Genomic DNA, 24,203 nt, shown 5'->3' on the forward strand with positions numbered 1-24,203 from the left:
CCTATTTGATAAAAATCAAGTGTAAAAAGAATAATGCTTAATATAAATGTCAACAAATTTACATTCTATTTTTGTTAAATAAGATATAAAAATATGGTATATTACACCCTATTTTAGTTATCACAAATATAAAATATTTAATTATTATATTATATTTAATTTCATTTACATCTTATTTAATACAACCAAATATTTTTATATATCGATGGACATTCAGTAAACAAATACCTTATAACGTGTTTAAAACAACTTATTATTTTTTAATGTTATTTAAAAAATCATTAAACCAAATGGTTTTATATAATATTCATTAAATAAATAAAAAATACAACCAAAACAAACATATTCTAACCTATTATCAAAACGGTTAGATTTGAACACCGTTATTTGTGACCAAGTGATTAAGAGTTTAATCAAAATGTTGCATCCCATTCTTCTAAATGACAGATGAATGTAAATATAAGATATCCACACTTTAACCCCCAAAACGTTTTTGCATGAAGAGGTGGGTTAATATATATAAAACTGACCTTGAACATTCACCTAACAACTCAAAGCAGATCCTAATTAATAATAAAAAAATTATTCCCACTGTTATTAGATTGCTTCACTCCTATTCTCAATTTTTTTTGCACAGTTACAATGCATTACTCTCTTGAATTCCAAAGAATAGATGATAAGGGAAAATAGTTGAAGCGATTTGTTATTAGTTTCATAGAGTTCGGGCCTAACTAGTGTACTAGGTTTCTATTTCGAAATTGAAACTTGGAAATATAGTAAGCCCCAAATCAAAACTGAAATTAAAATCGAAATTGAAATCAAAATTGAAATTTGGAAGCATAGTAAGCTTAAAATGAAATCAAAATCGAAACAGAAATTGAAACTTGGAAACATAGTGAGCACCAAATTGAAACCTAAATTGAATCTTGGAAATATAGTGAGCATGAAATCAAACCGAAATTGAATCTTGAAAATATAGTGAGCACGAAATCAAAACCGAAATTGAAATTGAAATTGAAACTTGGAATAGGTGTGAGCTGCAAATTGAAATCAAAATCAAAACTGAAATTGTAATCGAAATTGAAACTTGGAAACGTTGGAGCTGCAAATAGAAAACAAAATCAAAACCGAAATTGAAATTGAAATTGCAAATAGAAAATATAGTAAACTAAGGCTCATACATTCTCATCAAAGGTGCTCTCCCTGGATTAACTCACATAGAACCAAACAAACTAAGGCTGTGTTTGGAGCTTGTTCAATCTGCAGCTCTTGTTATGTCAAGAGAAGAAGGAAATAACAACAATACAGGATCTTCAGCAACAAACATGTACCGTCACGATCATATGAATGAAGAACATCATAGTCATCACAACAACAACCGTAACATGGATTCAAGGTTGGTGTATCTTAACCTTGGTGTTAATACTGAAGTGAGTACTTCAAGGTTGGATTCTGGTGATGATGATCATGATAGTAATCAAAGGGAAGCTATGAAACCACATTGTGGTTGCGGTCACGGATGCGGCTGCGTATGTTGCGATTGCGGTTGCTGCGATGTGTATTACGGCCATTGCGACCTGAATGTTTATTGAAAGATACGTGAAATACACCATTGAAAAACTCTTGATGTTAATCTTTTACATTACAAATGATATGTAAATTGAGATTTTGGATTCTTAAACTTTGAGTTAGGATGAAAATATGTGAAAAAACATTGATTAAGTTGTTTGATGGGAATTCTAATGTGGTTGAATGTATGATTTCAAATCAAATTGCAATTGCGGTCTGATACGGATGCGGAGACTGCCGCAATTTAAAAGCATGAATTTATGCATGTATCATCGTCATCATTCTCATGACTACTAATTTATTCCATCTTTGCATGTAATTAAGAGTAAGAGTAGTTACTACCTAATTAAAATTAATATTTTCAAATAGACATTAATTGATATTATTATTAATGATTTATATAATTCCAAAGCTATTTCAATTACCATTAATATTGGATGAGTGTAGTGGATCACAACAACAAGAAAAAAAACACTAATAGTCATTACAAGTAATTCCACAAATTCTCAACTTCAACAATTAATTTCTAGAAATTCAAAAAACCCATGCTAGAAAACTGAATTGGGAATCATTCTTAAACCACAAACACAAACAGATAAATAGAAAGGACAATTTTGCAGCTCCAATCATAAAGAAAAAAATGAGAAAGGAATGAAGATTAGATAAACGTAGATTGCAAACATTAACTGGACGTGAGAAAATTAAACACGAAACAGTAAATAGAAATTAAAAAGAACAGGGAGATCTAGGGGTGGCAAACGGGTATGACAGCCCCGTTTAGACCTGCCCCACAAAAGCTCGAAAAAAAACGTAGCAGTCATAGTTGAGGATGCGAGCCTAAAACTTAGGTTTGTCCTGCAAAAAAGTGAGGGCGGAGCGGGGAAAGTCCGCGGGCACTGCACTTTTTAAGTCTAAAAATGCAAAAATTTAATTAAATGCACATGCCTGCAAAAGTCCGCGAAAAAAACGGGACGAGACATACACATTAGAGGGTGAGGGGCTAAATCCTTGGCCCGCCCCGCACTAAAGTGAGGACAAAACGGGCATGCCCAACGGGCCGGACCCGTTTTGCCACCCCTAGAGAGATCTATGTGAAAAAGAACAGAGGTATCATTCGTCCAACCAGATTCGTTTGGTCTTAGCTCAGACCATACTGTTAGGTTGTCTTGACAATCTTCTACAAAATGTTAAAACAAGTGAAATCACTACGCCAAATAAGGGAAAAGAGGGCGCTTTTTTGGCCTATAACAGCGCTTTAAAGCGCCCTCTAATCTAGCGCTGGCATAGGTAAAGACAGCGCTTTTTTTCCTAGTGAAAGCGCTGTCAAAAGTGGCTCTTTAAGCCCTTTAAGGGCCACTTTAGAGGGCGCTTTTACTGGAAAGCGCCCTCTAAAGTGGAAACATTTAAGGGTTTAGAGGGCGCTTTTACTGGAAAGCGCCCTCTAAAGTGGAAACATTTAAGGGTTTAGAGGGCGCTTTTACTGGAAAGCGCCCTCTAAAGTGGAAACTTTTAAGGGTTTAGAGGGCGCTTTTACTGGAAAGCGCCCTCTAAAGTGGAAATTTAAAGGGTTTAGAGGGCGCTTATTTTGGGAAGCGCCCTCTAAAGTGGGTGGTTATTTAAATTTTTTTTTTAAAAAGCGCTATATTTATTTATTTATTTTAGACAACCTGTATTGAAGCAGTACACCCAAAACTGTATAATTTGAAGCCCTTTTTCACACATTGCATTCAACAAGCCTTATATACAACAATCCATACATATACAACAATCCACTGATATATAATCGTTTAACTTCTAAAGATTCTAAATATACAACCAATTCATAACTTAAAAAGAAATAAAACTAAGTAGCAAAAACATCTCTGAGATGTATGTTTTTTTTGCTAGCAGCAGTCTTCTTAGCAACAACCTCTTTTTGTTCAATATCAATAGCATGAACCTAAAATATCATAAAATTAGTTAGGTGATGTATAAGATCAAGAATTAACATTTTCTATGCATAAATATCATATAATTGTGTTTATACCTTTTTTTTATGCAACTGACTCGATTTGCTGCGTAATTCTCTTATATTTTTGGTCCCTTATCTTTTGAAGATAGAATTGATATTTGTTTAGATGGACATGTTCCATTGTCGTAGAGGGATACTTTCAAATATCCAGCATCATCATCTACGCGAATGAGGCTTGACGACAATGGAACATCTCCATCTAAACAAATATCAATTGATACTTTCAAGTATCCCTTGCTCCTTGCACGAATGATTGACTTCATAATAGCCATTTTACCTGTAATAAAGAAAACAATTAAAATCAGATGACAAATGTAAAAACAATTAAAATCATAAAAGTCATTTTACCTGTAATAAAGAAAACAATTAAAATCATTTGACCTGTACCTTTTTCACTAAGTTCTCTTTCTTTTCTTGGTTGGAATATGTTCTACATGTCTCTTAACAACACGGACGGTTGGATTGATCCAAATACCCTCATTATGATCATTTCTAATATATGAATCATTTGATATAATATTCTCATCTTGATCATTTCTGGTAAACGATTCAATCTCAACATCAATATCACCTTGATCTCCAGTGTTTTCATCAATTACTTTGTTGGAAAAAAGAACTATAGACCATTTCGTACTTTTTGGATCATTGACATAGAACACTTGTCTAGCTTGAGAGGCTAGAATAAAAGACTCATCTTTGTATCCCACCCTATTAAGATCCACTTGAAAAAATCCCGACTTATCCATTCGAATGCCGTTATTATTTTCAACCCACTTGCAACCAAATATAGGAATCTGAAACTTCTCATAATCAAACACCCAAATGCGCTCGATAACACCAAAATACGACAGATTTGCAAATTTGGGGTTTAAGTCCTTCACACTTGATATGTGCATTGCTTCAGCTACCACGGTGACACCACTATTCTGCATAGTACTTTTATCATCTTGTTCTTTGGTATAAAATATGTATCCATTAATCGCGTATGCGTTATAAGAAAAAACATGGAAACTTGGACCATATGCTAAGCATCTCAACCTTTCTGTTATTGAAGCGGGATCTGAATAATACTTTGAATAAATATGATCCTTAAACCAAGGTATAAAACATCGATTGTGCTCTCGTACTATCCAATTTTCATTTCTATTGGGATTTAAACCTCGGAGAACATCCTTGTGAATTTCAACATACGGCTCAACCTCATTCTCATTGTGCAGAACATACAAATGCACTTGATCCCGTTCGACCCTTGATACTGCCACGATTTTATTTCCAATTAGATTTTTTCCTTCTTTCTTTTCGACAAGCTGAGACTTGGGGAGTCCGATTGACTGAACATTAGACAAATATTCAGTACAAAACTCAATCGCTTCTTCAACAATGTATCTTTCAACCATACAACCTTCTGGTCGACTTCGGTTCTTCACGTACCCTTTTAATATTTTCATATAACGTTCAACAGGGTACATCCATCTCATATAAGCTGGTCCACACAATTGTGTCTCTTTCACAAGATGAACAACTAGATGTACCATTATGTCAAAAAATGATGGAGGAAAAAACATTTCAAGCTCACACAAAGTAATAACGATTTCTTTTTGCAACATTGGTAAGATCGTAAGATTGATCACCTTACTGCAAATTGACTTGAAGAAAGAACACAACTTAGTTATAGAGCTTCTTACTTTTTCTGGAAGAATAGAACGTATACCTATTGGGAGAAAATGTTCCATTATAACATGGCAATCATGGGTCTTTAAACTCTTTAACTTGAGGTCTTTCATAGACACAAGTCTTCTAATATCTGAAGAGTACCCTTCTGGAACTTTAACTTCACTTAGAAACTTACACAATGTTTTTTTCTCCTTTCTAGATAGAGTATAAGCAACAGGCGGTAGATATGTTCGTTTTCCTTTCTTCAAGGGTCCTAATTCAGTTCTTATTCCCATCGCTATCAAGTCCTTTCTTGCCTTAAGGCCATCCTTAGACTTTCCTTGTATATTGAGTAACGTGCCAATAACACTTTCAAATACATTTTTTCAATATGCATAACATCAAGAAAATGTCTCACATACAAGGACTTCCAATACGGCAATTCAAAAAAAACTGACCTCTTCTTCCACCCACTTTTGACAAGTGTGTGGGCAAAAGGCTTGCCAAACTGAGTATCCAAATCTTTCACCTTTTCAAAAATTTGATCACCCGTCAATATAGGTGGAGCTCTGCCTTGTTCTGTCTCTCCATTGAACGCCTTTCTCCATCCACGGTAGTGATGATTTGAATTTAAGAATCTCCGATGACCGAGAAAGACATTCTTCTGACCAAACTCCAAGCGCTTCCAATCTGTTTTATCTTCACAAATAGGACACGCACATTGACTTTTTATGCTATACCCTGATAGATTTCCGTATGCTGGAAAATCATTAATTGTGCCAAACAACATCGCCCTCAAGTTGAAACTTTCTTTCCTATATCCATCATAAACCTCCACACCGGTCTCCCACAAAATCTTTAAATCTTCGATTAAGGGCTTCAAGTACACGTCTATGTCATTCCCTGGTTGTTTAGGTCCAGAAATCAACATAGACAACATCATGTACTTACGCTTCATACATAGCCATGGAGGTAGGTTATAAATCATAATAATCACAGGCCATGTACTGTGTGAGATACTCTGGATACCGTGTGGGTTCATTCCATCAGTAGATAATGCCAAGCGAAGGTTTCTTGATTCTTCTCCAAATTCAGGATAATCATTATCAATTTTCAACCACTGTGGTGAATCTGCCGGATGTCGATACTTTCCATCTATAATTCTTTCATCTGCATGCCAGGTCAAGTGTCTTGAATCGGTTTCACTACGAAACATGCGTCTAAATCTCGGAATAACAGGAAAATACCACAAGACTTTTACTGGAGACAACTTGTTCTTATATCGCGAGACACCGCATTTAGGATACTCATTTAACGATGCATACTCATTTCGAAACAAAACGCAATCGTTTGGACATGCATGTATCTTATCATAGCTCATGCCAATAGAGCACAACATCTTTTTGGTCTCATATGTTCGATTGGGAAGAACATTATCCTCAGGAAGAATATCTTTCAAAAGGGCTAATAACTCTGTGAAACTTTTATCCGACCATCCATTGCCCGCCTTTAAGTTGTACAACTTTAATACCGCAGACAATCTTGTGAATTTAGTGCAACCATCATACAAAGGTTTCTCTGCATCACTTACCAACCTCTCAAACATTTCGGGACAATCCTTAAGATCTCCTTCAAGTGCTTCTGCAATCTCTTTAACTCGATCACAATCGTATGTATCTGCGCCACTATAGTTTGAGGCATAGGTCGTACTATCCCCCGGTTCAACATTCTCGTTACTTTTCTCACCATGCAAATTCTAACATGTATAACTTCGATCAATTCCATGCCTCATTAGATGCGATGTCAACTGAACTGCGTCAACCCGTTTCCCATAACAACAACCCAAGCAAGGACATATCATTCTACTGGGGTCTTCAGCGTGCGCAACGGCAAACTTAACGAATTCTGATACCCCATTCTCGTACTCTCTCGACAATCGATTGGAAGACATCCATGTATTATCCATTACTAATTAGAATAAACAAAAAACAATTTCAGAAGAGAAACCAATTTCAGAAGATACTCTGTGCAGGGCATTCATGTCTTCATTTACTCTATCAAATAACATCCATACCTAAACTTCTTAAGTTACTAGCTACGTTATGTACTGGTTGGCTGTTAATGAAGAATTCAAACACATTCGGACCTAGGTTTCTAATGATACTGGTGTTGACACAAAATCAGATGTTCATAGGTCGTATAACCCTAACTACTGGGTAATGTAGTCCCATTGCATGCGCTATCATGGTCACTAAAAACCAACCGTCAATTGCCTAATAAACCCAAACTATTTAAATGACTATGAATATTGAAACTTTACAGGTCGAAACAAACGTAGCATAGACAACAATAACATAAAACTGAAATGGGGCAAAGCTAAAACAAAGCAATAGTGCAAGTAATAATGTATGCATCGTGTACCTTTGATTGGTAGAAGGAGGAAACGTCGTAGATCTAACAGAGGTGGAAGGAGAACGCCTTAGAACCCTAACGTGAAAAAGAACGAAAATAACAGAGAGTGAAATAACAAAACGTGCAGTATGTTATAATTTTAATGTTTACTAAAGGGGACCTTAGAGGGAGCTTGTGGAAAAAAAGCGCCCTCTAAAGGGGGCCTAAGAGGGCGCTTATGGAAGCGCTCTCTAAGGCTTTCCAGAAGCGCTTTATAAACTGGAAATGCACATGGACTTATAACAGCGCTTTATTAAAAGCGCCCTCTAAGGGTAACCTTAGAGGGCGCTTTCTAAAAAGCGCCATGTATTGTTGTCCCTCTATCTCCTCCTTATTTTTTCGCTTCACCTTAGAGGGCGCTTTATTACAAAAGCTCCCTCTAAAGTGCGCTGTCTATTGCTCCTTATTTTTTCGCTTCACTTTAGAGAGCGCTTTTGTAATAAAGCGCCCTCTAAGGTGCGCTGTCTATTCCAGTTTTTGGCGTAGTGAATAGTAAGATGTTTGACAAGATGCCTTGACATACTTATACGACATCGTGGCATGCCGTGGTTTTACATTCTTGGAAGATTTGTTTTTTAGCATGACATTAGTGAAGATTCTTTGAAGATTTGATTCACATATTTTATGGCCCAAGAAGCGTTTGTTTTAGAAGCAAATGTCGGTTTAAGCTTTGTCTTGTTTCCTAAGAAATGATGTCAAAACATTTAAGGAGACATCAAATTTGATTTGATTTGATTTGATTCTGTAAAAGATTGTGTAACAATCTGATTTGGATCTACTGATTATTTAGCCTGAAGCCCATGCTATTCTAGGGCTATTTAAAAGGACGATTCTAAACCTAAGAAAAAAATTAAGTTGCGCATGTGATAGTCTCTGTTTGGGTTTAGTTTGTTCATGTTGTTATCAAAGGTTGGAAACACCCTATGGTGAAGGACAAATATGGGAAGGACGTGACTGATTTGAAGCTAGAAGAGGAATGGTCTAAGGAAGAAGATGAAATTGCTCTAGAAAACTCCAAAGCTTTGAACTCTTTGTTCAATAGGGTTGACAAAAATATATTCAGGTTAATAAATACCTGTACCGAGACCAAAGATGCTTGGAAATTCTCAGAACCACTCATGAAGGCACATCTAAGGTCAAAATGTCAAGACTTCAACTTCTCACCACCAAAATTAAAATTCACAGGATGAAAATGATGAATGCATTCATGATTTTCACACTAATATTCTTGACATTGCCAACTCACCTGGTTCCTTGGGAGAGAAGATGTCAGAGGAGAAACTGGTTAGAAAAATTCATAGATCATTGCCTAAGAAGTTTGACATGAAGGTCACAGCTATTGAAGAAGCCCAAGACATTTGCAACATGAGAGTGGATGAGCTTATTGGGTTACTTCAAACTTTTGAATTGGCTATCAGTGATATATCAAAAAGAAGAACAAGAGCATAACTTTTATCTCCAACACTGAAGGTGAAGAGTATCAATGTGACTTGGAGACTGATGAAGAAATTTCTAATGCCATTGTGCTTCTTGGGAGGCAATTCAATAAGGTGTTGAAGAAAATGGATAGGAAGTCAAGACCTAATGTCAAGAACATGTCATTCGACATCAGTAAGAATAGTGATTCTTAGAGAAAAACAAGAGCAGAGGAAAAGCCCAATCAAGGAAAAGTTATTCAGTTTCATGGATGTGAGGATTTTGGTCACATTAGATCAGAATGTCCCACGTATCTCAAGACAAAATAAGGGATTGTCTGTTTCTTGGTCTAATGATGATTCTGAAGGTGAAACTGATGATGAAACTGCTAAGCATGTTACAGCCTTCACTGGTAGATATGAACATATTGAAGACTCATGTGATAAGGATATCACTTATGAAGAATTGGCTGCTTCCTACAAAAATCTTTGTGTAAGAAGTGAAGAGGTGTGTAAGACAGGAGAAGAGCAGAAAAGAATCATAACTCAACTGTAGGCTGAAAAAGAGAAACTTTTATCTACGGTCATTGATCTTGAAAATGAGGTAACCCTATTGAATTCTAATCTTGAAAACATGACCAAATCAGTAAGAATGTTGAACAATGAGTCTGATATGTTAGATGAAATTCTTCAAGTTGGAAAAGGGGATGGAAACTTAAAAGGTATAGGTTTTGATTACCAATCTCTAAAAGGAAAAGCCCCCGTGACAAAATTTATTCCTCCAGAAAGGAAGTATGAGCCAAATATTCTAACATCCTGCCAGACATCAATAAACTCAAACTAAAATCAAGTTTTTGCCTTGGAAATGTCATTACTGTAGTAAATATGGACATATAAAGCCTTTTTGTTATAGACTGTATGGTTATCCAAAACATCCAACATATCCTAGGGTTAATCATGTGATGATTAAAACTAGAAAGGAGTGGAAACCTAAGGTTGTTGATATTTGTCTTATAGCCCATACTTCTTTTAGAGTTTCATCTAGAAAAGACTAGTACTTTGACAGTGGATGTTCTAAACATATGACAGAGGTCAAGAAGTATTTAGTGGACATTAAGTCTTATTCCACCAGTTTTGTCACTTTTGGTGATGGAGGTAAAGGTGAAATTAAAGGGATAGGAAAGTTAGTGTGCATTGGACTTCCTAGACTTGATGATGTTCTTCTTGTAAAAGGATTGACTGCCAATCTGATCAACTTTAGTCAGTTATGTGATCAATGTCTAAAGTCAATTTTACCAAGTCGGAATGTTTGGTTACCAATGAGAAGAATGAAGTTCTGATGAGGGGAGTTAGGTCTAAAAACAACTGCTATTTATGGGTACCACAAGAAACTACTTATTCTTCCACATGTGTAATATCTACGGAAGATGAAGTCAAGTTGTGGCATCAAAAGCTTGGACATATGAATCTCAAAGGTATGAAGAATATTATGTCTGAATAAGCTATTAGAGGTCTACCAAAAATCAAAATTAAGAAGGGTAAAGTCTGTGGTAAGTGTCAAATTAGGAAGCAAACCAAGATGTCACACCCGAAGTTACAACATCAGACTACTTCCAAAGTTTTAGAACTTCTTCATATGGATTTAATGGGGCCTATTCAAGTTGAAAGTCTTGGTGGAAAGAGGTATGCCAATGTGGTTGTTGATGATTTTTCAATGTTTACTTGGGTGAATTTTATCAAAGAAAAATCAGACATTTTTGAGGTATTCAATGACACTTTCCAATGCCTTCAAAGAGAGAAGGAAAGTGTGATTGTCAGAATCAGAAGTGACCATGGCAAGGAGTTTGAAAATGCTAAATTTTCTGAATTTTATTCTTCTGAAGGTATTGGTCATGAGTTCTCATCTCCCATCACTCCTCAGTAAAATGGATTTGTAGAACGGAAGAACAGAACATTACAAGAACCAGCTACAGTCATGCTTCATGCAAAAAAAATCCTTATCATTTTTGGGCTGAAGCAATGAACACTACTTGCTATATCCATAATCATGTTACTCTGAGAGCAGGTACATCATATACTCTTTATGAATTGTGGAAAGGAAGGAAACCTATTGTTAAATATTCTCATGTGTTTGGGAGTAAATGTTACATTCTACTTGATCGTGAACAGAGGAGAAAGATGGATCCCATAAGTGATGAAGGAATATTTCTTGGTTACTCTACAAACAACAGAGCTTACAGGGTATTTAACTCCAGAACCAAGGTCATGATAGAATCCATTAATGTTTTGGTTGATGATTCGATTATTGTGAAAGGAACTGATGTCGATGATGATGTTGGAGTATCATCTTAGCAGACTGATGTTTCAGAAAATATGGAAGACGTTGAGTCCAATATTGGGCCAACAAGGACTGAATCAGATAACCCTCAAGCCAACGAAGGTCCCTTTACTAGAATTCAGAAAGATCATTCAAAGGAACTTACTATTGGAAATATTAATGAAGATATCACGATTAGATCCAGAGATGTTATATCCAATGCTTGCTTTGTCTATAAGTTTGCATCTAAAAATGTGAAGGATGCCTTGACTGATGAATTTTGGATCAATGTTATGCGAGAATAACTAGGGAAGTTCAAAAGGAATGAAGTGTGGAACCTAGTTCTTAGGCCTGAAGGGATGAATGTTATTGGCACAAAATGGATTTAGAAGAACAAATATGATGAAAATGGAATTGTGACCAAAAACAAGGCTAGGCTTGTTATTCAAGGATACACTCAAATTGAAGAGGTTGATTTTGATGAGACTTTTGTATATGTTACTCGTCTTGAATCCATAATATTGCTCTTAGGAGTGGAATGTATGCTAAAATTCAAGCTATTTCAGATGGATGTGAAAAGTGCCTCCTTGAATGGGCACTTGAATAAGAAGTGTATGTTGAACAACCCAATGGGTTCATAAATCCTAGTTTTCCAGATCATGTTTACAAACTAAGGAAAGCTCTCTATGGATTGAAGCAAGCACCTAGATCTTGGTATGAAAGGTTAATTGAGTTTCTTGTCAACAATGGCTATAGGAAAGGGGAACCGACAAGACCTTGTTTGTTAAAGAAGAGCATGGTAAAGTCCTGATAGCCCAAATATATGATGATGACATTGTGTTTGGAGGAATGTCGAACCAGATGGTTCAACATTTTGTCAAGAAAATGCAATCTGAATTGAGATGAGTCTTGTTGGTGAATTAACTTATTTTCTTGGTCTTCAAGTTAAATGAGTGGATGATATTATATTCATTTCTCAAAGCAAGTATACTAACAATATAGTGAAGAGGTTTGTCCTAGAAAGTGCTAGTCACAAAAGGACACCTGCAGCAACTCACTTGAAATTAACTAAGGATGAAAAAGGTGTTGATGTGGATCAACGTTTGTACATGAGTATGATTGGTAGTCTTTTGTATCTTACATCTAGCATGCCTAGCATCATTTTTGTTGTAGGAGTATATGTTAGATATTAGGATAAGCCTAAAATCAGTCACATTACTCAAGTGAAGAGGACCTTGAAATACATCAATGGTACTAGTGAGTATGCCATGATGTATTCTCATAGTTCTAATTCCATGCTTGTAGGGTATTGTGATGCAGATTGGGCAAGTAATGCTGATGATAGAAAAAGTACTTCTGGAGGATGCTTCTTCTTAGGAAACAATCTTATCTCGTGGTTCAGCAAAAAGCAAAATTGTGTGTCCATGTCTACAGTTGAGGTTGAGTATATTGCAGCAAGAAGCATTTGCTCTCAATTGATTTGAATGAAACAAATGCTAAAGGAATATAATGTCAAACAGGATGTCATGATATTATATTGTGATAATCTGAGTGCAATCAATATATCCAAGAATCCCATTCAACATAGCAGAACAAAGCATATTGATATTCATCACCATTTTATTAGGGATCTTGTTGAGGATAAAATTGTTACTCTTGAGCATGTGGCCACTGAGAAGCAACTGACATATATATTTACTAATGCTTGGATGTTAATCATTTTGAGAAGTTAAGGGATGAATTAGGAATTTGCATGTTTGAAGAGTTATATCAATTACTGATGTGGAGGTGTGCAAACAATATTTTCTCTTCCTTCTATTTAGTGGTGCACGAAACTCCAGTTGATAGTAAGAAAGATGACTCTGATGATAAAAATATGTTTGTTGAGGAGGTAGTAAGTCTTACTGAGAATGTAGGATTAATGAAGAGTGTTGTTGGGTTTGGTAAGTGATGAAATGTCGGTAAAGAGTTCGTTGTGAACATTCCTATAGATTGTGACAATAAGAAGAGTAAGGAGTACAAAAAGGTGTATGTGAGAGGTAGATGTGTGGAGTTTTCTCCTGAGGTGATTACCATATTTATGGGAAGGTGTGAGGATGAGCAAGCTGAAGTAGAAGTAACTGATAACACTATTTGCAAAGAAATCACTACTAAACAAGTGTCACAATGGGCAAGAAAGGGACAACTATCAACTAGCAAGTTGAGTGTGAAGTATGTTATGTTTCATAGGATAGAAGCTGTCAATTGGATTCCTACAAATCATACCTTAACCATAGCTACAGGTTTGGGGAAATTTACTTACATTGTTGGAACCAAAACCAAGTTTGATTTTGGGTCCTCTGTTTTTTTACCAAACCATGAAGCATGCTACCTATTTTGTTGTGAAGATTTCTATAACGTTCCATCCTTAATTTGTGGTGTGATTCTGAGTCAGCACCTTAGTATTTTGATCAGTTCAAATGTTGCTTGCAAGAGAGAATATCCTTTTTCTTTGCATTATAGGTTGTTTACAAGGAAACATGTCTCAGACATTGTCATGGCATCTGGAAAGAAATCTACTAGCTCTACTTCTAGGACATGAATCATTACTGAATTAAAGGACACGTGCAAAATTTTGGATGAAACCATCAAAGCTTGTACTGAAAAGAAGAGCAGACTTGAGATCCTGATAAATGCTCTGTCTGAAGAAGATGATTAAGGAAACCTAGATGGTGATAAGGATGAGTATACTGAGATTGAAGAAGATGTTGATGCAAGTGGTGATGATGTTGAAGAGACAACCAACAATAATGATGGCTGATGTGATATGTTCTCTTTGTGTTTTTCTTTATGTTTCTGCTTCATTTGTGGGCTATGCTCTAGAAATTTTGTGCACTATGTGTGCCTTTTTGGTATGTAATGTGATCTTTTACATCTAATATTTTTCTGCTCCTAATTAATGTTTTTCTTATTTTTATTAATTTTCGGCTAAAAAGGGGGAGTAGTATTATTAGTATATAAAATTTCTTTTTGCATGCCTTAAGTACTACTTGAGGGGGAGTAGTAGTTTTTGCTCCTAATCTGGTGTTTAGGGGCATCATGATGTTTTGATGTTGTCATGATTGTGAGATGCTTGAACTAATAACCGATATCTTGACATCCTGATTGGAAATGATTATGTGCTTGATGTCATACCTGATGTCTTGACATCCTGTTTAGGAGAATTTATTTTTCTCTGCATAAATTTTGTGTTGTGAGGGTTTACTTCTCTCTGATGTGACATTTTCTATGAGGATGATTTTATCTGGTTTTGCTGCATATGCCTCTGATGTATCTTGGAGAAGTTCCAAATTTATTTATTGTGTTTTTTGTTTGAAGAAGTTCTCTTGATTTTATTGGTTTTTACAATATATGTTTTGCAAAGGTTGTTTTAGCCAAAAAATTCTAAAGGGGGAGATTGTTAAGTTGTTTGTATTGTGATTGACAATATTTTGTCAAAACAATTGAAATAGCAAGATGTTGGACAAGATATCTTGACATGCTTGTACGACATCGTGACGTGCTATGGTTTTACATTCTTGGAAGATTTGTTTTTTAGCATGGGACTAGTGAAATTTTTTTGAAGATTTGATTCACGTATTTTGTGGCCCAAAAAGCGTTTGTTTTAGAAGCAAAGGTCGATTTAAGCTTTGTCTTGTTTCCTAATAAAGGATGTCGAAACATTTAAGGAGACATCAGATTTAATTTGATCAAATTTGATTTGATTCTGCAGAAGATTGTGTAACAGTCTAATTTAGATCGGTTGATTATTTAGACCGAAGCCCAGACTATTCTGGGGCTATTTAAAAGGACGATTCGAAACCTAAGAAAAAAGCTAAGTTGCGTATGTGATAGTCTCTGTTAGGGTTTAGTTTGTTCATTTTTATTTTTGAGTCATTCTCATATCACTTAGATGCTTGAATTGCACTGAGTTTTTGAGTTGTAATTGTGAATCACTCATGAGCTTTTAAGCAAGAGTAGATTATGTTTCATTGAAGTGTGTCTTTTGTTTATTGTGAGAAGTTGTTATCACTATTGTGTGATTGAAGGGAAGTGACAGGGGTCTCATATCTAGGGGAGGCTTATATAGAAATTCCACAGGTAGTGATTGATTAGGTGGAAAGTTTGTAAAACCAGAGATTGTTTAGAACTTCAAACTAATACTATTATAGTGAATTTTTTTTATGGCTTGGATGTCCGCAGATGTATGTGACATTGCACTGAACTGGGTTAACAATTGACCTGTATTATTTACTTTCGACTATTTACTTTAACACTGTTATCGTTTGTGTTGTGACAATATTATGATCCTGGTATTGTGACATCATATACGACATCCGTTATCTGTGTACCAGAATTTCACAGACATCAACCCACCCGTCTTGTAAATGATATTGACCATCCTTTTTCTCATCCCAAAATTCATGTCAACTCAAAAACAAAATTAGGGTACCTCTTGAGAATGTTCAGATCCTCATTGGCTTGATCCAGTCGTTCCTTGGTGAACATTTGATCCCATTTCGCAGGGGCTAGACTGGGACTCTCTATATGGCCGGGGACTACAACCAACGACTTGCCACTCACATCTTCTACTTCAGCAATGCAAAGTTCTCTTCCCATTATAGAGTTGCTAAATGATTTGGTGGAGAATGATTTTACAGGTAGTTTGCTTAACTGAAATTGATTTCACAGATATTTCAGTACATATAACTCCCTTTTTTATCATATAAAAAGGTTTAGTACTAGGTGTTTATACTCCCCACTTATTCAAAAGATACTTCAAAAGAAACAGAATGAACTTACTACAGTATGATTTATCAAAGGAATCATAAATATTATAACATAAGCATACAATAGTCTTAGCGCAGAACACATTTGGTTCTCTTCTGAACATATATCATGCTAGCAACCAATAGAACTCTAATAGCAATCATATTATAAAAACTATGATCAAGGTTTTAAACAACAACCATGGTCGCACAAAGACTTTCACGATTTCAGTCAGCACAAATGATGCGACAATGACCTGTCGTTGCATTGTGAATTAACTAAACTTTTTTTTAAAAGTTGACTATGATCATCAAATTATCAAGCCGATTACAAAGGTTGTGAAACATAAGTTCAAATGGAAACAACGGATACGAAACTTACCAGCATACAAAAGTAGGATCTTGAATGAGCCTTCTCAGAAGAAACTGAACAATGATAAACATTCCACCAGTAGGATCCCTTGAAAATGTCATAAATAACAGGAGTAACCTCCTGAGACACAACTCAACAAAATCCAATCAAGCCACACAAATACAAAACATGTGTTGTAATTGCAAATAAATATAAGTAGTGTGAAAATGAAACCTGAAAACAGATAAAATCAAGGGAATGCAATTGAACAAGTTCACCAATAGCTTTCATACTTTTGTGCAACTCCAAGTCTTCACGGAACCAAACATTGAAACTTAAAATCTTCAACAAACTAAAATCTTTTCCAAAATCATCTTTCTCTGCAAAGCATTTCTCAAGTAGTTAATATTTAATGCACACAGTACAAATCAATTCAAAAAAAAAAACTACACACCCGTGTGATCAATGGGGTCAATGGAACGCTGGTGATTTAATATAAATATAAGTTTTTTATTAACAATTGAAAAGGTAGCAAAAATATAGATCAATCAATATTATATTCATGATAGGGTGCAAGGATGTAAAAGATATAATAATATAAAGAAGCTGAATATTACAAGCAAACCTCGGGTTCTCTTTAAAGTAAGATAAAGCTTCGGGTCTAAACTTTATACAACTCCGAAGACAACAGATGAAAAAGAGGAATTGTCATCTATAGCTTTCACTCAAAGTCTCTAGTTTCAAAATTTTATCATACAAACAATTTTTTTTTGGCATCAATCAAATATGTGATTAATGCGGATAATATATCTATAATTCAAAATTGCAAATACATAGGATCAAGATTTTGGATTATAAAATTAAACAATTTTTTCAAGTCCATCTAAATTTACATCCGTTTTAAGTTTTATTAGAGTAACAGAGATTTGATTATAATAATATTTTGAATTTACATCCGTTTTAAAAAAATATGGTGTCTATTGTCACGTGTTAATACTTAAAATGACACTTTATTAACAAAATTGTCATTGTATTTCTTATTTACACTCGTTTTTAGTATAACAGGTGTAAATTTTAAAATTATATTCTTCTATTTACACTAGTGGTCAATGTCAACAGAAGGTCAATACCCTGGAAGAGGTGGAGTTGCTGGATCCCCAACCCCTCTCTGACGAAATATGGGAGGGAGCCCCTGTTCCCGAAGGTTTCAAGCCTCCATCCCTGACCAAGTTCGATGGACGCATCGACTCATACGAGCACGTCGCCTCCATCAACACACAGATGTTCATCATAGGAGCGCTAGACTCCCAAAAGTGTAAGTTGTTGCCAAGTGCCCTCAGGGAGGCCGCCCTCCGGTGGTACATGGGTCTCCCCTGGGCCTCTATCAACATTTACCAAGAATTGATAAAGAAGCTTGTGCACCAGTTCGTTGTCAGTCGCCACAGGAAGATGTCCACCACTAGCATGTTCAACATCCGTTAGGGACTGTCAGAATCGTTGAGGGATTACCTCACTCTCTTCAATGAAGCCACCATCAAGGTAATCCCTCCTAACTAAGAAATGATCGTGGGCCGTATTCCAAAATGGATCGAAGGTTGGACATTTCAATGAACCCCTCGTCCAAAAGCCTGGGCTCACATTTGTCGAAGTAGACGTTAGGGCAGAATGTCACATCAAAGGTGAGGAGAGCAACACTGAATCATTTCCCGAGTATGTTAACGACTACTCAGACAATTTACCATTTCAAAACATGGATCCTCCAACCTTTTTCGAATGTGTCGACGACTACTCAAACGATTTGTCACGTGCGTGCTCGATTATCCTACACATGGGTAATCCGACGTCTAAGTCGCACAAGCTTGCTTTTGATCGTATCATGGCGAATAATATATGTTTCATACGATACGGTGAACACCGTCACACACAGTCGTTGGAGGTGATATCTTGGTATTATGAAATTTGATCTTTGTTATAAATGATTTATGTGTATGACTTATTGTGTGAATAATGTGTGCATTGTGAAATGATATGAAAAATTCTTCTTAATTAGTGTCAAGAGCTTCGTAATATTGTCTAGGGTGTCTACGGAATCTAACCCCATTGGTCCGAAATAAAACTTAAGACAATGCTTAAAATTTGTTGTAAAATTAATTAGTAGGAATTTCAATGTCTAATAATAAGAAGGGCATATTTAAATTTTGATAGGTCAGTTAGTAATCACTAAATTGATATAGTGAATATTAATGTATTCATAAAGTCAGCCCCCAAAGAAGGATCAGTATCCAAATTGCCATCAACATGCAATAAAGGTACAATAGGTAGAAAAGGTACCCCAAAGTCACACGTTTCATGGTTTGCTTCCGACTAGATTTCACATTACTGACATGACTGAGGACCATGTGTGAAATACAGCTATTAACTCTCTAATTTCAAAATGGTCCTAAAAACTAGTGAGTCGCCAAAAAAATGTGTAGAAACAAACAAAATCTACAATCTAATAGACCACATTAATCAGAGCTTTATTTTAATGAACTTAACTGTCTTGTATACTTGTCCAAAATCACCTTGTCCTAAATTGTTACTCTTTGAAAAATGATATGTAGCATTGAATATGAGTGAAAATTCAAATATTGTTGACAATTTCACGTCTTCCTTCTCCCTTTTGTACTTCCTATGAAATATTTTTAGCATCCCTAAAATGGTAGGAGATACTAATTGAGTATAACCAAAAGGATATTTGGAGGAACATGAATATGACTAAAGAATTGAAAACTTAGAAACATGAAGTATATAATATTTTTGATTTCAAATTCACCTGACTTTGTTATCTTTTTCCTCTTTTTATATGTAAATATGGCTATTCCAAGAATCACAAGAAATAAAATGATTACCCCTAGAACCCTGCATACTTCTCATTGATAAATCTCCACTTATTTCTTCTATGATCCGACATGAAAAAAACAGATTTTCATGAATTATTAATATGGATAAAATATTATATCGGCAATGATAAAAAACTCTTGTAGAAAAAATATATAGAAATATTACATATTAATTGAAATAAAAAGTTGAATAAACCAAAATGGTGACTAAGAAAAGTAAAACTCTGAGGTTGAAAGTCTGTTGAATTTACATTCCATATACTCAGTCTTACTGTTTAAGTAAAAATCATGTGTTTCTAAAACTCGTGTAGTCTCCAACCTCTCTATAGTGTCCTATTTGGCAAAAGTTCAAGATGAAGTTGCCCATCGCCTAAAAATTAGGTCGTCGGGACCGAACCCAAAGTAGCCGCCCATGCAGTATGCCCGACGTGGCAACTAAGTAAGAGTAAGTCCTTGTTGACTCTGAGAACGTAGCCGAACCATGATCTCCTTAATGAACAGAGCAATTAAGACCACGTCCAAAGGGTCATAAACCCTGGCGTTGGGAGAATTCCTATAAATACCCTATCTCCCAAGGGAATAAAGGACGACTCAAAAATAACACTGACTTACTCACATGTTCAAACACTACTCAGATAGTGCTCTGTTATGAGTAACCCATACAACACCACTCTGACTGTCTGCCTGTGACCTAGAAGCACCGACCAACAACTGGACCCCTCACCTCACGTGAGTTGGTCCCTAAAACAGACTCAAAAACCACCATACAAGACTACTCGCTACCATGAGATATCCCTCACCCCAAACGTGTAAATACCTATTAGGGCCTCTAAGTATCCCTATCATTACAAGGGAAACACGCACACACCTGTACTTTTTTTAATAGTACAGTGGCGCCCGGTAAAACTAACATGGATCACACCTCTTCCAGGTCATGTTTAAATGTAGTAACAATTGACATATTTATTAAAGGTTGAAGGTTGAGGACTATGAACCAAATTGATTCTACAAAATGTACAACATAAATGTGATTCAGAATCTAAATAAATCCATTGATTACAAAACTCATAAGCATTTTGTAAACAACATTATTTAAGAATTTCTATAAAATTCTAATTATGAATAGAGTAAAAAATAAATATTAGAGAGGAAAAAAAGTAACAAGCAAGGTATGGACGATGACGATTAATGGCCAATAAGTATTTTTGTGAGAGGGAAACGAATATATGGGGAGGAAAACAAATTTTTCGTTAAAATCTTAACAAATAAATAAATATTTATTTTTTAAAATATTTAAGAAAATTAAAATAAAAAATAATTTTAATCTAGAAATACGCTAAAAATTTAATATAAAAAGAAAAAAGAAACAATTATTTTAATTAACGTCGGTCTACAGAAATGCTAATATTTAATAAATAACTAAATAAAAAATATAAAACAAATATAAAGTAATTCATTAAAAATATGATATATAAAGTCTCCAAAAAATATCATCATATGCAATAATTTATCCTCATTTGTTGTTGTTGTTGATGTTGTTGTTGTTGTTGTAGTGGTTGTTGTGGTTGTTATTACTGTTGTTGTTGTAGTTGTTGTTGTTGTTGTGGTTGTTGTTGTTGTTGTTGTTTGGTTTGTTGTGGTTGTTGTTGTTCTCATTATTATTGTTGTTGTTGTTGTGGTTGTTGTTATTATTGTAGTTGTTGTTATTGTTGTTGTTGTTGCTATTATCGTTGTTGTTGTAATTTTTGTGGTTGTTGTTATTATTGTTATTGTTGTTGCTATTTTTATTATTGTTGTTGTTGTTGTTGTTGTAGTTGTTGTTGTTGTTTTTGTTATTGTTGTGGTTATTGTGGATGTCGTTGTTATTGTTGTTATTGTGGTGGTTGTTATTGTTGATGTTGTTGTTATTGTTGTTGTTGATGTTGTTGTTATTATTGTTGTTGTTGTTTGTAGATGTTGTTATTGTTGCCATTGTAGTTGTTGTTAGTGTTGTTGCTTTTGTTGTTGTTGTTGTTGCTATTGTTGTTGTTGTTTTTGTTATTGTTGTTTTTGTTGTTGTTATCGTTTTTGTTATTGTAGTTGTTGTTCTTCTTGTTGTTGTTTTTGTTGGTTGTTGTAGTGTTATGGTTGTTGTTGTTATTGATGTAGTTGTTGTTGTTAATGTTATTGTTGTTGTTGTTATTGTTGTTGTAGTTGTTGTTGTGGTTATTGTAGATGTTTTTGTTACTGTTGTTGCTAATATTGTTGATGTTGATGTTGATGTTGTTGTTGTTGTTGTTATTGTTATTACTATTATTGTTGTTGTTATTGTTATTGTTGTTGTTGTCGTTGTTGTTGTTGTTATTGTTGTTGTTATTGTTGTTGTAGTTATTGTTGTTGTGGTTGTTGTTGATGATGATGTTTTTGTTGTTTTTGTTACTGTTGTTGTTGTTGTTGTTGTTGTTTTTGTGGTTTTTATTTTTGTTGTGATTGTTTTTGTTTTTGTTTTTGTTGTTATTATAGTTGTTGATGCTATAGTTGTAGTAGTTGTTGTTGTTATTGTCGTTGTTGTTGTAGTTATTGTTGTTGTTGTGGTTATTATGAATGTTATTGTTATTGTTGTTGTTGTTGTTGTGGTTGTTGTTGTTATAGTTACTGTTGTTGTTATTGTTGTTGTTGTTGTTGGTTTTGTTGTGTTTATTATTGTTGTTGTTACTATTTTTGTTGTTGTAGTAGTAGTTGTTGTTGCTGCTGTTTTAGTTATTGTTATTTGATATTTCTATTGTTGTTGTTGTTTTACTGTTGTTATTGTTGTATTTGTTGTTGTTGTTTTTGTTGTTGTTGTTGTTGTTGGAGTTGTTATTGATGTTGTTGTTGTCGTTGTTGTTGTGGTTGTTATTGTTGTTCTTGTTGTTGTTATTATTATTATTGTTGTTGTGGTTTAGGGTGTTACATATAACACAACACACTGCCCTTGTCAACCATTATTCTTCCTTCTCTACCCTTTAAATTTCCTCCTCTAGAGTTGTTTGATCAAACAACCCTATTGTCACTGTTTTCACTCATTTGAAATGTTGAAATCTTGAAATTTTGGGACTCTCTTCCATCAAAATTCTGAAAGTTTCCTCTACCTTTATTCATGGGCCACTTTCCTTTCGCCATCTTGTCTCTCTCGTTGAAATGGGCTTGCAAAGTGATCTTCGTATTTGCCTTTTCAACATTCTTTTCCTTAATTCTCTGCTCTCGCCCTTCAAGAGAGATTTGCAACACTCTTTGCTTATCAACGCAAGATCGTTCGATTCCTCAATCGCAACCCCAACATTGTAAAATTTTGGCGTCAAAGAATGCTAGATTTTCACGACAACATACTGCTCCATGATTGTTTGTCCACACACTTTTACTTGGTTTACCAATTGAGTAATTCTCACTGTAAAATCATTGATGGTCTCCTTATTCTCTATTTGAATCAACTCAAGTTGTATTATGTGAGTTTGTAATATCTCAGCCTTCGTCTTGTCATCTCCTGCATACACCTCTAAGATTTCTCACGCTTTCTTCGATGATTCGCAGTCACCAACTTTCTCGAATTTATTCCCACCAACACATAGATGGATAAAAAATAACGCCTTGGAATCTTTTGTCTTCTCTTCCTTATACTTAGACCGTTGTGCATATGTTGCACCTTCTACAAGTGTAGTTACCCCTCAAGAACATCTTGATAACCCAACAACACCTTCATTTGTTTGTGTCGTTTGTCAAGGATATGTAGATTTGTAGGAATTCTTTCATTGGAGACAGAAGTCATGTTTGCACTGTTTGATGGATCGAACCAGATTCTTGATGTCTAATGCTAGAAATTTAAATCATACGGTTGGTGAATAATTGAGTGTGAAGAGAGAGAGAGTAATTGAGGGTGAAAATATTTGCATTCATTCCTTCATAGGATACCCAAAGAATATATATACAATAATATAAAATGAGATACAATTATCAAACAAATAAAAATAAAAACTCCCAAGTATAACCGGTTGACATATTATACCAACCGATTACACTTAACTACTGAGTCGGTTATTAACTAAAGTACTACCGGTCTAATATGTCAACTGGTTGTGAATTACTCTATTCTCTTAACAAAACGTATGTTCACAAGATTACAACTTGAGAATAAGTATCAAGATCCACTTTACAATACAAAACTTATTTTGTTAAAAAATAAATGATGGATACAGTTTATAGTTTAGTGTTAAGTGGCAAGGGTGCACATTTAAATACAATGTGTTGTCTATAAACCCAAACTATAGAAACAGTCTTTTGGTGAACAGATGGATCCGCAAAGAAAATGAAGATTGTAAATGATTACAATATACTCGATAATTTTGTCCACATCAAATAGTGTTGAATATGAAAAGAAAAGAAAAGAAAAAGCCTAGAGTTTGATAGAGATGTAACTAGAATCTTTTGACCGCACGTGTAAATCTTTTTCATGTTAGATATGTTCTGAGAAGGTGTTGAATGATCAAAATCATATGACAATAACATGACATTATCTTAGTATGACACTTTCTTAATTTAATGTTTCTTTTTGACAGCTGTGATCATCCCATTAGGAATACTAAAAACTAATTTGTGCCGTTTAGACTTTGTAGAGCATGAAAAGACATTGCAACTTCTCACTTCCATTTGATTGAGTGAAGGACATGGTAACTAGTATAGATATTTTTCAAAGGATGACCACTTTGCTTCAAACATAAGATCTCTATTTCGGATCTGCAGAAGTTTTGAGA

At 34.8% G+C, this 24,203-nt stretch overlaps 1 protein-coding gene and 1 pseudogene across 10 annotated transcripts; both read right to left on the reverse strand.

Annotated features, from left to right (window-relative positions):
• Positions 1–3,272: 3,272 nt before the first annotated feature.
• On the reverse strand, positions 3,273–17,377 carry LOC127097578 (uncharacterized). Of its 10 annotated transcripts, none has more exons than XM_051036078.1 (7): positions 17,181–17,377; positions 16,790–16,935; positions 16,586–16,663; positions 15,888–16,108; positions 7,655–7,720; positions 3,596–3,857; positions 3,273–3,508 (listed from the first exon to the last, which is right to left on the reverse strand). In XM_051036078.1, the coding sequence occupies exons 2-6, from the start codon at positions 16,844–16,846 to the stop codon at positions 3,854–3,856; spliced, it is 426 nt and encodes a 141-aa protein (XP_050892035.1). In that variant the 5' UTR covers positions 16,847–16,935; positions 17,181–17,377; the 3' UTR covers positions 3,273–3,508; positions 3,596–3,853. The 10 variants fall into 10 exon arrangements, with proteins under 10 accessions (XP_050892035.1, XP_050892032.1, XP_050892034.1 ...); XM_051036075.1 differs by having other exon boundaries at positions 16,586–16,696; positions 16,849–16,935; positions 17,181–17,376; XM_051036077.1 differs by having other exon boundaries at positions 16,586–16,696; positions 16,849–16,935; positions 17,173–17,376.
• Positions 17,378–20,950: 3,573 nt separating this feature from the next.
• On the reverse strand, positions 20,951–22,340 carry LOC127095804 (uncharacterized; annotated as a pseudogene).
• Between the last annotated feature and the right edge of the window lie 1,863 nt (positions 22,341–24,203).

Source organism: Lathyrus oleraceus, chromosome 6 (genome assembly GCF_024323335.1).
Source record: "Lathyrus oleraceus cultivar Zhongwan6 chromosome 6, CAAS_Psat_ZW6_1.0, whole genome shotgun sequence".
NCBI classification, from domain to species: Eukaryota; Viridiplantae; Streptophyta; class Magnoliopsida; order Fabales; family Fabaceae; genus Lathyrus; species Lathyrus oleraceus.